Source organism: Eurytemora carolleeae, unplaced genomic scaffold (genome assembly GCF_000591075.1).
Source record: "Eurytemora carolleeae unplaced genomic scaffold, Eaff_2.0 scaffold425, whole genome shotgun sequence".
In the NCBI taxonomy this organism is placed as follows: Eukaryota; Metazoa; Arthropoda; class Copepoda; order Calanoida; family Temoridae; genus Eurytemora; species Eurytemora carolleeae.
The window spans coordinates 31,774-47,734 of NW_019396321.1; the positions used below are offsets into that span (position 1 = coordinate 31,774).

Consider the following 15,961-nt stretch of genomic DNA (forward strand, 5'->3'; position numbering starts at 1 on the left):
AGTGTACGGAGAAATTATCTAAATAAAAAATGCAAGAATCTTTAAAGATTATGGTCTTTTTTTATGGTAAATACGTATTTTAGTTTTGCAGCTGACACATGAAGGAACATTCTCCGTGATAAATAATAATAATATCTTAAATGGATAAAAAAGTATATTCTCTATTTGCATTTAGAAATTCTATAACAGCTGCAGGGAACTATGAATGTACGTTTCCAGTCACAGTCGTCTCTGAAGTCTCATCCTTTGTGAATAATCACAATAATCAAAAGGTTGCAAGTTGATGAGAGTTTTGCAAATAACTTCTTATACAAATGTACTAAATTTAATATATTGATTTAATGTTTAAAATGTCCACGTCTAAGCTGCTACAAAAAAGAAATAAAGGTGTTGCGACATTTCAAGATCGACCCAGTCTTAAAAATTGATACAACTTTTCATTACAGTCTGAATCTACATGTCACCTTGTACATTAACTTTCATCATATTCTTAATGTAATTAAAATTTTCGAAGAACAGTCTAAATAAATTTTATAAAAAAAAACAGGTTCACTAAAATGTGTAAAAACAAAACTTAAAATAACATTTTATTTCATAATTTCATAATTAATCGCATAATTATATTTTTTACAGAACTGTAATAATATTAACATTTTTTCACTTTAGGCAACAATAACATGGAATGAGACGTTTTCATATTTTCTTATCATTATGAAATGTATAGATATGATTTTGTAATTTGATGGTTATACATACAATGATCAATTATGTAGATTGAACATTTGAACAAAATTGGTCATTTTTGATAACTCACTTAAGCTCCTTCAGCTCATGAATGTAAATATTGTTTCGCCTTGCCATCTCTTAAATAGACTTGAAATAAATATTTTTGGTGAAAAAAGTTCAAAATTTTAATTCCCGTGTAAAGTTGTAGTAGCGTATATTCTAATCTTATGTGGGTTTGCATTTAAGAATGTAAAGTTGTAGTAGCGTATATTGTAATCTTATGTGGGTTTGCATTTAAGAATGTAAAGTTGTAGTAGCGTATATTGTAATCTTATGTGGGTTTGCATTTAAGAATGTAAAGTTGTAGTAGCGTATATTGTAATCTTATGTGGGTTTGCATTTAAGAATGTAAAGTTGTAGTAGCGTATATTGTAATCTTATGTGGGTTTGCATTTAAGAATGTAAAGTTGTAGTAGCGTATATTGTAATCTTATGTGGGTTTGCATTTAAGAATGTAAAGTTGTAGTAGCGTATATTGTAATCTTATGTGGGTTTGCATTTAAGAATGTAAAGTTGTAGTAGCGTATATTGTAATCTTATGTGGGTTTGCATTTAAGAATGTAAAGTTGTAGTAGCGTATATTGTAATCTTATGTGGGTTTGCATTTAAGAATGTAAAGTTGTAGTAGCGTATATTGTAATCTTATGTGGGTTTGCATTTAAGAATGTAAAGTTGTAGTAGCGTATATTGTAATCTTATGTGGGTTTGCATTTAAGAATGTAAAGTTGTAGTAGCGTATATTGTAATCTTATGTGGGTTTGCATTTAAGAATGTAAAGTTGTAGTAGCGTATATTGTAATCTTATGTGGGTTTGCATTTAAGAATGTAAAGTTGTAGTAGCGTATATTGTAATCTTATGTGGGTTTGCATTTAAGAATGTAAAGTTGTAGTAGCGTATATTGTAATCTTATGTGGGTTTGCATTTAAGAATGTAAAGTTGTAGTAGCGTATATTGTAATCTTATGTGGGTTTGCATTTAAGAATGTAAAGTTGTAGTAGCGTATATTGTAATCTTATGTGGGTTTGCATTTAAGAATGTAAAGTTGTAGTAGCGTATATTGTAATCTTATGTGGGTTTGCATTTAAGAATGTAAAGTTGTAGTAGCGTATATTGTAATCTTATGTGGGTTTGCATTTAAGAATGTAAAGTTGTAGTAGCGTATATTGTAATCTTATGTGGGTTTGCATTTAAGAATGTAAAGTTGTAGTAGCGTATATTGTAATCTTATGTGGGTTTGCATTTAAGAATGTAAAGTTGTAGTAGCGTATATTGTAATCTTATGTGGGTTTGCATTTAAGAATGTAAAGTTGTAGTAGCGTATATTGTAATCTTATGTGGGTTTGCATTTAAGAATGTAAAGTTGTAGTAGCGTATATTGTAATCTTATGTGGGTTTGCATTTAAGAATGTAAAGTTGTAGTAGCGTATATTGTAATCTTATGTGGGTTTGCATTTAAGAATGTNATTTCAATTTGTAATTACTTTTCCCGTTCATATATTTTGTCACAATTGTACATGCACATGAACACTGGGAAGTCCACTGAGACTAGTGTTGTATTGGCCTGGCTGCTGGAGAAAGGATACACGTATCTTCGTCACTGAGAGTGCAGGTTGTCTTCATAGAGAAGAGATCAATTTGAACAATGTTGAACCTTTCGAAAACCTTGCCAAAAATGTCAATGATGTCTTGTGCATGGACCAGCTTGTTGGTTCACTATCATTGTCTCCAGAGAAAATATATTCTCACATTAATGGGTCAATTTTTCTAGGTTCCTTTTGTTATAAATATTGGTTTCTCTCATAACAAGCCAGATGTAAATCCTAGTGAGTTTTGAGTCCATTAATTGCACCCATGGTTGTAGGGCTTATGCAAATATTTTACTCTAGATCCATGAACCCTTATTTTAGTAACAGTCCATTTATTAACCTTTCTGTCCATGTATCTTACAGTATTAATCAATTGAGATTAATCAGTGGAATTGGTATCAAACAGTGGAATTGGTATCAGGTGGATTATGGTATAAGAAAAGCAGTTATATCAGTTTGACATCAATGTAACATCAAAAAATTAATTTTACAGTAATATAACATTAAAATAAAATTCAATTTAATAATTTAAATTGAAAAAATTACGAGAAATTAAGAAAGCACTGCAAAGCTTGATAGATTTTCGCACATTGCTTTGCTTGTACTCATATTTAATCTTTACTTAATCATATTTAATCTTTACTTAACTTAATCATATTTAATCTTTACTTAATTATATTTAATCTTTACTTAATCATATTTAATCTTTACTTAATCATATTTAATCTTTACTTAATCATATTTAATCTTTACTTAATTATATTTAATCTTTACTTAATCATATTTAATCTAAAGGCCTTGTTTTTATCTTTATAAACATTTGAGAGGAAAATTGTTATATTTTATATACATCATAGACAAAGAAACCTTTTAATAATTTTCTGTACAACTAGGAATATTATCCAAAACTTGTTATATTTAATATCTAAATGTATTAGATATAATGTACGTAGGGATGTTAACGTTTTCATTTTTTTTGAAAAACTATCGTTTAGTTATGAAAACTACGACAAAAAAAAAAACGAAAACAAAACGATATTTTTCAAAAACGACAGTTTTTTTAAGTTCGTCGTTTACTTAACGACCATTAACGACGACCCTTCGTTGACGATCTTTAACCTCAATAAAAAAATTCAAAAACGATCATTTTTTTTAAAATTCAAAACGAGTGGGTCGTTTTTAAAAACGATCGTTTTTTTCCGAACACGAGCCTATCGTTTTTGAAAACGATCAGAAAACGAAACAAAAAAAACGATTAACAACCCTAAATGTACGGCGCGTACTAAATGAGAATTCCACGGACTGTGGGGCGGGACGTTTAAGCCACTCACACTGTGCTCCTGTTAATATTCTATAAGTGTATACATTTTTATACACGTAAAAAAATGCAAGAAGGCTGCTTTAAAGAAAAATTGATAGTATAAAAAATTAATAAATTTTCATCTATCTGAAGTTTATAGCAACTACGGACGATCTATACCTCTACTTTACGTTCTTTCAATCTCTGTAGCATTTTTAGATAAATAAACAAATTGCTTTAAATGTTTACACATATGACGAAATAAGAAGAGTTATGAATAATGCACTTTTTATAGAGATTGAAGGAAAGTGTAGTGTGTAATCAGCTGATCTAGTACTCAGGTTTAAATATATAGGTACAAATATATATTTATGAAATGAATTCTTCTAAACACATTCACACTTTTCAGCTATAAAAAAAAACTCTAAAACATTCTCTTTTTTTAGACCCTGAAGTGCACGAAAAGATTTCCCTGCAGAACTATTTAGCGTAGTTGAACATATACTATGCTCGACGCATCTTCCTTCTATTCAATTCTCCTTGGATTTAAACTTGATCCAGAGGACAAAGCCATGCGTACTCCAGAGATGGTGCTGCTTTCAATTTTCTCAAAACCTTAAAATTGTACTACGCTCTCGTATCCAAGGAAATATATACAGGAACGTCTAACTCAGATATACACATATTATGTACTGTACACTGTGGGAGGAATGTAAACCAAGTTACCAACCCAGTGCCCCCACAGAAGTTGAAGGGAAAGGACTACAGCTCTGATGTGATATTACATACAGTCCAACAAAAAACAAGTCAATATATCAAGTTAGAGCGAATACTTATGATTTTTGGCTTTCTGGTAAATTTGGAAAATACAATAGCAATATATTCTTATTCCACCCCTTGGGCCCTTTTCCCTCAAAAATTATGGGTTGCCCCTGAATTCTTTATTTTGATCTCCTCCCACTGCAGTACACAGATTTGATCCTAGTCCTTCGTTTATTATGCGTTGAAAAGTTTCTAATTCTTGAAGATAAAACTATTTTTAACAAATCTGGCCACGCTAGGGTATAAAATATGGATGGACTAAAGTATTGCAATGATCAAATCATGTTTGAATCTTTAGAGACATGAGAATGATGTCAAACTTTATTTAGGTAAAACTTAAAACTCTTCTGCCTCCGAAATGGCGCCTACCTTTGCGATATGAAATAAATAGCAAAATATTTGGCATACCTCTGCCTATCATTTTCCCCATGGAACCACCTGGAAAAAATCTATGGTTTTCACTGTAATTAATTATTTTTGGCATTCTACTTAAAGAATATTTAAAAATGCGCGTAAAAAAGGTGAACATTTTTAAGGACATAGAACTCGAAAACTTTAATTCAATTGAAACTATTTTTTTCGATTTACTAAAAGTCAATATTTCATTTAAGCACTAATGTGGCCCGATTCTTAAAAAAATGTTTTATCTTGGAGGACTAGACACTTTTAAAAAATAAAATTGGAAGGATGAGGATTTAGAGATGGCTCGGACGAGAAAATGAGGAGAATGTGGCTCGGACAAAAAATTGTTGTGGCTGGCCTTCCTCCCCTCTTCCTGGTCTACCTTCTTGCTCTTATCCAAGGAGAAATATATTGAATAGAAGGAGGGGGCGATAGGGTTTTCGTACACAATTTGCTGAGACGTTTTCGGACTGCTTGAAGAACTAGTTTTTGCGTAACAACAATAATAAAGGCAGTCGATCTAATGTATAACATGAGTTAGTAAACTGTAGAAATAGTATTATCTTGTTAAAAAAGATTGAAAATTAAGGATTTTAGTTAAATACGAAAAGGACNACTAAGTTCAACGAAATCTGCCATGCTTGAAGCATCAAAAAAAAATTTACCGTCAGTTTTAAGGGGGGGGGGGTGCAGCAGTAAACTTTCCCCCCTGAGTGACTTTGGTTCTTTACTTTAATCTCATCCACTCCTTTTCTCTCTTTATTTAAACATTTAGCATATGAATTTGTGACCTTTATGAAGTAAATTTAGTGTAAACCAGCACGGATTCATACCAGTCGTGTTGTACATATTTAGTGTTGTACATATTTAGTATAAAACACTGACCTAAACCTAATCCAGGGTTTAGTTGACTGTTATAAAGTAAAAATAGAGCCACGCTTACTATAGTGTCGGATACAAGCATAGGTGTAAAATCTGTTAAAACTCTAGATAACGGCAAGGCGGAGCTCCGGGTAGGAGCAGAAAGGTGATAACGGTTACTGGGACACGGAGAATAATGGATCCTCCATGTTTATAAACCCTGATAGGGTTAGTATTGATGAAAGGGTTGGAAAGACTGGTTATGGAAATTATACGTCCCCCATCAAAGGCGGAGAGATCCCTGAAGTGTTCCATCTCTACTCTAATCATATTTGATTACTCAGTATCATTTGTTATTTTTAACGCGTAAATATAGTTTGTGTGCATAATCGTGTCATTATTCAATTCATTGCTACTTACTTTTCTTAGCCTCATTAGAATTTTTTATTTCATTCTTAAACCCCGATATAAAGGAGCAGATGACCCCTTTCCTAGTTGTGACCCTAATTGCGCAACCAGGGTTTTTGTATTGAACCGTTTTTGACAAAAAATTTAACCATTTATTTAACCATTTTCTGAACCAAAAATATAACCATTATCTTTACCAAATCTTGCCATTTAATCATGATAATATACATTGCATAACTATAAAAATAGGCAACTTTGCATCGGCCCATGCATTTCATAAATATTATTATTCTCCTTAAAGGGAGTTGTTAACACAAATTCAAAATATAAGGAAGACGATTTTACCGACTCAGATGCCATTGACTATTTTCAAGAATTTTATCATCATATTCTAGGCCAAAAATATAAACATTTTCTTATCCAAAGATATAACCATTTTCTTAAACAAGGATAAAACCATTTTCTTACCCAAAGATATAACCATTTTCTTACCCGAAGATATATCCTTTTTCTTAAACAAAGATATAACCATTTTTCAAACAAAGATATAACCATTTTCTTAAACAAAGATAGAACCATTTTCTTAAACAAAGATATAACCATTTTCTTAAACAAAAATATAAGCATTTTCTTAAACAAAGATAACCATGTTCTTACCCAAAGATATAACCATTTTCTTACCCAAAGATATAATTATTTTCATACCCAAACCATACCATTTTATAGAACCATTTTTTTACTGTAAAAAAAATTTACCCATCTTTTACTAATAGTATAACCTTTTTAACTAGAATTTTAACCATTTTTTCATCCAAAAATCAAAACTTTGTATTCAAAAATGAAACCTTCTTTAAACCAAAACCGAATAATGTTTTGGCTTAGCCACAAATCAGCCATTTTTGAACCAGAAATAAAACCATTTTAAACAAAAATTTAATCATTTTTAACCAAAAATGTAACTATTTATTGAACCAAAATTATCTCCATTTTCTAAACCAAAAATATATCCTTTTTAACCAAATTATGACCATTTCATGAACCAAAAATATAACTTTTTATAACCAAAATATAACCATTTTATTAACCAAAAATATAACTTTTTTTTAACGAAAATATAACCATTTTTTAAACCAAAAATGTATCTTTTCTAACCAAAATTTAACCATTATATAAACCAAAAATATAACCACTTTTTAACCAAATTATAACCACTTTTAAACCAAAATATAACCACTATTTAACCAAAATATAACCACTTTTTAACCAAAATATAACCTTTTTTTAACCAAAATATAACCACTATTTAACCAAAATATAACCACTTTTTAACCAAAATATAACCATTTTTTAAACCAAGAATACAACTTTTTTAAACCAAAATATAACCATTTTATAAACCAAAAATATAACCACTTTTTAACCAAAATATAACCATTTTATAAATCAAAAATATAACTACTTTTTAACCAAAATATGACCATTTTATAAACCAAAAATATAACCACTTTTCAACCAAAATATAACCATTTTATAAACCAAAAATATAACCACTTTTAAACCAAAATATAACCACTTTTAAACCAAAATATAACCACTATTTAACTAAAATATAACCACTTTTTAACCAAAATATAACCATTTTTTAAACCAAGAATACAACTTTTTTAAACCAAAATATAACCATTTTATAAATCAAAAATATAACCACTTTTTAACCAAAATATGACCATTTCATAAACCAAAAATATAACCACTTTTCAACCAAAATATAACCATTTTATAAACCAAAAATACAACCACTTTTTAACCAAAATCTAACCATTTTATAAAGCAAAAATCTAACCACTTTTTAACCAAAATATAACCATTTTATAAACCAAAAATATAACCACGTTTCAACCAAAATATAACCATTTTATAAACCAAAAATATATTTATTTTTTAACCAAAATATAACCCTTTTATAAACCAAAAATATAACAACTTTTTAACCAAAATATAACCATTTTATAAACCAAAAGTATAACCACTTTTTAATCAAAATATAACCAGTTTATAAACCAAAAATATAACCATGTAAAATAATGGGATCCAATTAAGATATATTTAATTTCTTGAAGAAGGCGCGCGTGCTTAATGATAGTGCAGGTAATTACTGATTATTTGCGATCCTAAATTAAAAAATTAGGGTATTACGCGTGCTTTCAAATATGTGAACATGCCGTTTAACTTATCTAACAATTCGTCAAAACTGTATTTACCATCCCTCTGTTTCAAGATTAGACATACTGCAGTGTATTTATAAATATAATAGTATGTTGTCCCATCTATAGTTCTTGTAATATCTTAGAACTAAACCAAACTCTCTATTCAGGAGATACAATTTACTGCGCAGTATAAGGTTAGCCCCTGCATGTTTGTAGCTTGACCTGCCTCAGGCTTGAACCATGCTTCATTTTTCTCTCCTGCCTGGCTTATCTGTTCTTGCGCAAGGTATTCTCAATAATACTCATAGCCGCGCCCCCGGGATTCCCCTCACCGCGCTACGTACTGCACAGATAAGGAACTGTGCGCACAATCTTCTGGCATTTGTCTTGAAACTGCGCGTTGGAGATGAGGCTACTGAACTTGTTGGTAAACATTTACGTCTAGGCCAATGAGGGATTGGGTTGGGGAGGGGGGGGGTGGCGCCCCCTTTCATTTGCTCTCTTTTTTTCTGAAGATCACTGTAACTAGAGATCCTGGTTAAATGTCCAGCGACCTAATTTTATCCTTCAAATTTAGACTTTCCTTTTTTGATATTTTATGCTTTTTGTTGGATTTGTAGTGTGTGTATAAAATATTTATATTTACTAAATGTAAAGCTTAACACTATAGAGCGCACATAAAGCTTAGAATGTACTTTTTTGTAGTTAGTTTGTACGTGAGCTAAGCAAACAATCTGAACTATAAATTGGATTAATTAATTAAAAATATAAATATATAATCTTTTTCATTTTGCATCCAACCCTTTGAATTTGCAGAATCACGTCCAAATCCTGAACTAGTTTAGTTTTCAATCAACACAATAAACTCTATCTTATTTGGAAAGATTAGGAATTACGTATACTTTGCCCTAGCATGCCCGATTCACAGCCGTACCCTTTCAATGCCTTGTTTTTGCATCAGAAAAAATATGAATATGATTGTCAGAATATTACAATTTGATAAGGAAAACGTACGATAAGTTTACCATTTATATCAGAGAATGGTTTAAAGGTTACTGTCATGAATATAACTGACACTCCTCTATTAATATCAGAGAATGGTTTAAAGGTTACTGTCATGAAAAGAACTGACACTCTTCTATTAATATCAGAGAATGGTTTAAAGGTTACTGTCATGAATAGAACTGACACTCCTCTATTAATATCAGAGAATGGTTTAAAGGTTACTGTGATGAATAGAACTGACACTCTTCTATTAATATCAGAGAATGGTTTAAAGGTTACTGTCATGAAAAGAACTGACACTCCTCTATTAATATCAGAGAATGGTTTAAAGGTTACTGTCATGAATATAACTGACACTCTTCTATTAATATCAGAGAATGGTTTAAAGGTTACTGTCATGAAAAGAACTGCAACTCCTCCATTGACCTCAGTCACTTAAAGTTATGTGTAAAGTAGCTAAGTTTCCCAGAAATGTTGTATGAGCTTGAGAGAACTATCCAGAATTTAAAAACCTACATTTCATATTTTTAATAGCTACAAAGCAATCACAATTTAATATTTAGTTTGGATCCGCTTAACCAGAGAGTTGGTTGTTTTAATTGATTAACCCAATTTAAGCGAATGAGAATTGTTAATAAATGGGTGTACACTTTAAAGGGACTGTGCAAGAAAAACGAAAGGGCGTATTGGCTTACGACGAAAAATAAGCGCTACTAATCTTACTTCTATCTGTTATCTGTTTTTAAATAATATTTCACTGGCGCTGGATTTTCGAACATTCCTGGATAATATGAAAATGTCGTCTTCATTATCAAAAATCCTCGAACCAGGAATAAATGTTTTCAAACGTAACTGTCAGATCATGAAAAATAAAAAAATAAGAGATATTAACAATATACGAATGCGACGAAAAATTATCGATGATTTTTGGTTGTAATATTTTAATCATTTGTTTGGAATTAAATTGATTTTTTTACGATCCAAGTTGAATATTGCAACTTTCTGAATTTATGGACGTAGCGTCCATAAATTCAGAAGGATAAGTCGTTTTTAACAATTTTTTTTTATAGACGCAGCAAATAAAAGTAAAATTAATAGCGATGAAAAGCGCTTATTTTTCGCCGTAAGATATACACCCCATTTAATTTTTCTCGAAAACATAAAACATAATTTAAGATGATAAATTAGGAAAATGGCAAGGGGGTGGCAAGGAAGATATAGGGAAAGGGAGGGGCTTATTTCTCTGGCCTGGGGCAATGCCCCCTCGAATTTATATCAATCCCTCGCAAAGCTAAATGCCAATACCACTATAATCGTAAAAGTTTTATATCTTAAATAAAAATTGGAATTTAAAATCTTCTAGACAAGGATGCATAAGATTACTATAATCTTCTCCCTAAAAATCAACAGTTGGGGTTTCTCTGTAACGGATCTGAGTCTTTGCCACAAATTGACTCAATTCCTTTACTCCTAGATTTCTGCTGCAAAATCAGATTAAATGGAAGAAATTATAAATGAACACACTTTTTAAGCGAGAAAATCGGCAATATCTCCCATATTATTGATCAGATAAAGGTTTAAAGGCTACCGTTGTGTTTCAGGCATGTCCATCTTTATGCAGGTTACGAATTGGTAAATAATTAAAGGAATCCTTTTGCTTCCCCACACATAATCTTAGCTTTTATGCAAACAGTTCTTAGCTTGCTTTTCATTTAGTTAGTTTACTTATGTTAAATAAAATGAGAAAGAAAAAAATGATATTTATACATATAACATATGTTTCCTTTATTTCAGAAGATTTACAGCTTTCTCATTATCTCATCAACTCTTCTGCTGTCAGTGGACTCCTGTTCTAAGCGTCAAAGTCGGAATCGTGTTAAACCTGCTAAATTCGGACCTAAGCTAAGGAAAGTTCCGCGTCCTAAACGTGAAAGTGTATTTGAAGAACTGAGCTTTGAAGATTCAACAGACTCTAAGTTGGAAGGAAATAGTAAAATATATATTCTTCCAACTAAGAGAAGGTTTGCTCCTCAGTATAAGAGATTCTTGAAACCATCAGTATCTCAGCAACCCGGAGAACTAAACGCTATCGATAAACTCAGATCTCGGAGAAGAAAACAAGTTAATCCCAACCCGTTCTCTGCTTGGTTATCTCTCTTCTTTGCTGGTTCAAGCTCAGGCAAAAATACTTTATTTTGACTAAAGGGTTTAAACTTCTAGTATGCATTCTCCTTTACCTCTATTTAAAGCTTATTTTAAGAGTAACACTTTCGGAAAAAAATATAGCTAACATTTATATATAAGTGAAAAAAAAAAATTCTCAGTTATTTTACTGAGTATGTCAGTGACCCTCTTCAGTTCTTGAGGTTTATTTCTGTCAAAAAGATGTTAAAATTAACTCTCGAGAGACAAGAGTTCTTCAACTGAGTATATCAGAATCCAGTACGGTACAATATATAATTTGATAACCAACGTATTAGGACGGATTTCATTGTTTACTGAAAACTATATTTTGCGCATTTTAGAAGTGGGAAACTATCTTCTTATATCCTTGACAGAATTTCAAAACATGAGTTTTACGAAATCAAAAAGAGGATGAAAATTCTTTTTCCTTGGATGTTGAGTTTGTTGAAATTATATGCGATAATTCAGAAATACAGGTTCAGTATAGTCTTAGCTGAGCCCAGGGGCGGATACAGGATTTAAGTGAGGGGGGGGGGGCAAGATTTTTTACGAACAAAAAAATTCACAATTAGGAACCAAAAATCGCGCCGCATGCGAAATTTTTTTTTGACTTAAAAGACTCAAAAAGAGTCAAAATTAATGACTAAAGACTAAAAAACTAGATTTTTAAACTTTTCACACATTATAGTTTATTAAGACAGATATTTTTCCTGTTTTGCACTAGGGTTTCTTTCTCCTAAGCATGCTATTGAGAAGCTATTCTGAAAATAGGAACAAAAAATTTCAAATCTGTCAGGGTGGGCGAATGTCCCCCCCCCCATGTATCCGCCCCTGGCTGAGCCGCGGTATAACCCTACAGTATGACCCAGAAAACTCTAGAATAAGAAGACAACATGTTTAGGAACCATATGTGTTATTGGATGCTGTTTTAAAACTAAAAGTATACAGTTTCTGTGGTTTATGTTCATCGGACTATTGGAAATTAAAACTTCAATCTATCAGTCGTCTTCCTATTCCATAGTTACATGGGTCTCACTGTACAAGATATGAGACTTCATATACAACTGGACGGAACTTATTAGTGTAAAATGCTTTCAAATTACATTTATTCATGCAACCATAAACATATGTCTTTATTTACCAAATTATTAAGTTTACCATCAAAATTATGTAATCAGGGCAATACTCCTAATACCGCCATCTTTAAGGAGTATTCGGTCGTCTTTAAATTCTCATCTTTGACGGAAAACTTGTAATTTCCGTGAAAACTCTTAAAATGGGTATTTTTTACACGAATTTGAGACCAAACAAGCGTGCTTGCGGCGCCCCCAAATCTTTGGTTGAAGGTCATACAAGCAAACTTTATTTCGCGCAAAATTAAAAAAATGGCAATACCCAAGTCAAAGCTGTCTAATATTTAAAAAGCCTTTTTGATGAAGTATAAATTATGTATGAATGTGTTTATAATTTTGAAAACTGATAATTTTTAACTTTGGTTTCTCTACAAAAGTGACTTGTGCATTTTAGGAAAGATCAGAATTAAACATTTTAAACCTACATAAAGGGCAATATCTTTCACATTATTGATCAGATATAAGGTTTCAAGAGTACCGTTGTAAATCAGATACTGCCATCTTTACATTTGCATTAGCAGTATTTATTTTATTGCATAAGTGTCTAAAAAAGGTTTGAGGATTTTTAAATATGTTGGTGTAAGAAATGAAAGACGACTTTTAAGTCATTTCAAAATATTTTTTTTTGTGACGCTTTTTTCACTGAATAATGTACTAAATGGTTTAGGTAAAAGGTTTATTATGACTTGGTACAAGTCAATATCTTATTCGTTTAACTAATAACAGACAAATACTTAATACATGTGTGGTGCACTTTAACAGTGGAACCGAATTTAAAGTATTGAAAGCCAACATTTTGCGATCTTACAACACGAAGGTTGAAGGTCGTCATTATCAATGAGGTTTATGTTTAGATCTGGTCATTTTGTTGCCGAAGTGCCAAAGCTTCTAAAATGGTGTGAATCTAAATTTAAATATGTAGATTTAATTTGGAATAGAAATTAAAAACTCTTGATCTGTTTCTGCATAAACAAATAACGTATAAAAATATTCAAGATCTTTTTCAAGCTTCATGTGGAATAGGTTTCATGTTCCGTGTTCTGTACAAGGGAACAAAAACCGGTTTTGTACTGCAGTTTACTTCTTCATGTAGGGATATCCGACATCGTGCAAGGGAACAAAGGTTTGTTTGACGGCCTGAGCGCTGGCCCAGCGAAGCATATAATGAGGTCCACCGGCCTTGTCATTGGTTCCTGAATTATAAACTAGTTTTAGAATAACATATTTTTCGGAAAATTGGTAAAAAACATTTTATATAAAAAATATTCATGTTTACAGAAGATACACGTACATCATAAACGAAATTTTGAATGTTTTCGAACGATTGGCTTAAATATCTTCTACCAGAGTAAACATTTCGCATAATTTCACAAAAGGAAACTTTAAAATACAATTTAATATTGATTCAGAACTAGCAGTATGCACAACATTAGTTGTTGTAACCCTATAAGATCATTTAAGATTCAAGATTAAATTTATCTCTATAGCCTTTTTTAAATTTTATGACATTTTTGTATGTATATCGATTTGTTTCAATTTGGATTTTTTAATTCAATACTCTTATTAAACTTTATCGTTTGACACGTTTTTATATAAACATTTAAATTATTTTCGTCTCTTACAATTAAAAATTGAATCTAAAGTTTGCTTTTGTAAAATTATGACAGAAGCAGCTGAACAAAGCAGAAATCCAAGGCTGATATAATTTTTTCCAGTCAAACAAAGTTACTGTTGAATTAAACTAACCTGAAAGTCTGGCACCGCCGAATGGTTGTTGGCCGACGACTGATCCTGTTGATTTATCGTTGACGTAAAAGTTTCCGGCCGTTTGCTTCAGAGTTTCCGCTGCTCGGTTAGCGAACTCTCTGAAAAGGAAATATTATTTTTTAGTTTTCTTCATTTACCAAAATATATCTTTTTTAATTAGCTGTACACTAGTAAGTATTGCTCTTTTAATTAGCTGTACACTAGTAAGTATTGCTCTTTTAATTAGCTGTACAATAGTAAGTATTGCTTTTTTAATAATCTGTACAATAGTAAGTATTGCTTTTTTAATTAGCTGTACACTAGTAAGTATTGCTTTTTTAATTAGCTGTACAACTAGTAAGTATTGCTTTTTTTTAATTAGCTGAACACTAGTAAATATTATTTTTTCAATTTTTACTTACTGGTCATTGCAATACATAGCTCCAGTAAGAGCGTATGGTGTATGTGTTCCAATGGAGTTCATGACGGACTCAACATCCTGCAACAAAAACTAAAATTATTTTCTTGAAGTTGTGTTTTTATCATTTATGATTCAATATCCCTGTTTTTAAATTATTTTATATTAACTTTGCTTTCTTTTTTAATGCTAGATAGATCAATGGTTTAACTGTGACCTGAGCACTCAAAGACTTAGTAAGAGTAAAAGTTTAAAGTTTAAAACAAAAAAATGAGGAACTAATAAAACTAAAACGTATTTACTGACATATACAATTCTAAGACTTTACTGTAGGAACTGAAGCTGCTAAATATTACTGCAAAGATTCTCCTGATTATTATAAAAACTGTTGAATTTTGTAATATGCATGAGAAGTTCAATGATTCTATAATAGAACTTGTTTCCTGGTCTTAGCAATTTTAAACAGAATTGAGGCTACAGGAGCAGAATTAAGTATTTTTAGTTCTTAGATAAATATAGAAAACTAGACTTTAATTTCGCGCCCCTTTTCTATAACCAATAATTGTAGCTTTTAAATGTTACTTTTCAAGCTGCCATTTTCTCTTCCTACTGTGAAGCTAAAAATTTTGCGGATGCAAGAGGAGTTAAGGAGAACATTGCACCGAAAACGGTTTTTTTAAATGGATTTTTTGGCCAATACCTTACACATTTCCCTCTAAACTTGTCAATAAAACACTTTTGAGACCATTTCTGAACTGTCAAACTATTTTTAAATAGCATAGTGTTTAGTTTGAAAATAAATTTACTTAAACCACTCCCAGATGTAGCTGACAAAAGGTGTAAAAAAGAAGCGATTTTCACCTTTTTCTTAATATTTGACCATCAAAAAACAAAAAATCGAAAAAAAATTGTCAAATATCGTTTTAACCAAGTTAAAGGATTTCCACTCTTTTAAATCCCTGGAAAATTGACAGAGTTAACCATATTTAACCGAGAATGGTTAAAAAATGGTTTACCGTAATGCTTCCTAAAAAATGTCTCGCACATCTGGGAAATTTTTTTCAGGGGCACCCTAGCATACCTGTAAGCCCGGATTGGATAC

At 31.0% G+C, this 15,961-nt stretch overlaps 2 protein-coding genes and 1 long non-coding RNA gene across 3 annotated transcripts in view; 2 read left to right on the forward strand and 1 right to left on the reverse strand.

Annotated features, from left to right (window-relative positions):
* Positions 1–3,966: 3,966 nt before the first annotated feature.
* On the forward strand, positions 3,967–4,340 carry LOC111700888 (uncharacterized). Its single transcript, XR_002765068.1, has 2 exons — positions 3,967–4,028; positions 4,120–4,340. It is a non-coding gene; the product is annotated as an uncharacterized LOC111700888 (long non-coding RNA).
* A 4,396-nt stretch (positions 4,341–8,736) lies between these two features.
* LOC111700906 (uncharacterized) lies at positions 8,737–11,683 on the forward strand. The gene is made up of 2 exons (XM_023471976.1): positions 8,737–8,800; positions 11,173–11,683. Exons 1-2 carry the CDS (start codon positions 8,780–8,782, stop codon positions 11,575–11,577), a joined length of 426 nt encoding a protein of 141 aa, XP_023327744.1. The 5' UTR covers positions 8,737–8,779; the 3' UTR covers positions 11,578–11,683.
* A 1,674-nt stretch (positions 11,684–13,357) lies between these two features.
* Positions 13,358–15,961, reverse strand: part of LOC111700907 (delta-1-pyrroline-5-carboxylate dehydrogenase, mitochondrial) — a gene marked incomplete in the record, with an annotated part of 9,277 nt that continues 6,673 nt past the window's right edge. The window contains 3 exon segments of the mRNA XM_023471979.1: positions 13,358–13,888; positions 14,442–14,560; positions 14,864–14,940. Coding sequence (XP_023327747.1) covers positions 13,773–13,888; positions 14,442–14,560; positions 14,864–14,940 — 312 coding nt within the window.

Excerpts from the sequence above, each read along its gene's own strand:
- LOC111700906 (XM_023471976.1), top strand. The coding sequence starts at position 8,780 with ATGAGGCTACTGAACTTGTTG. Across the intron at positions 8,801-11,172 it reads TGAGGCTACTGAACTTGTTG|AAGATTTACAGCTTTCTCAT; the intron begins GTAAACATTTAC and ends CCTTTATTTCAG.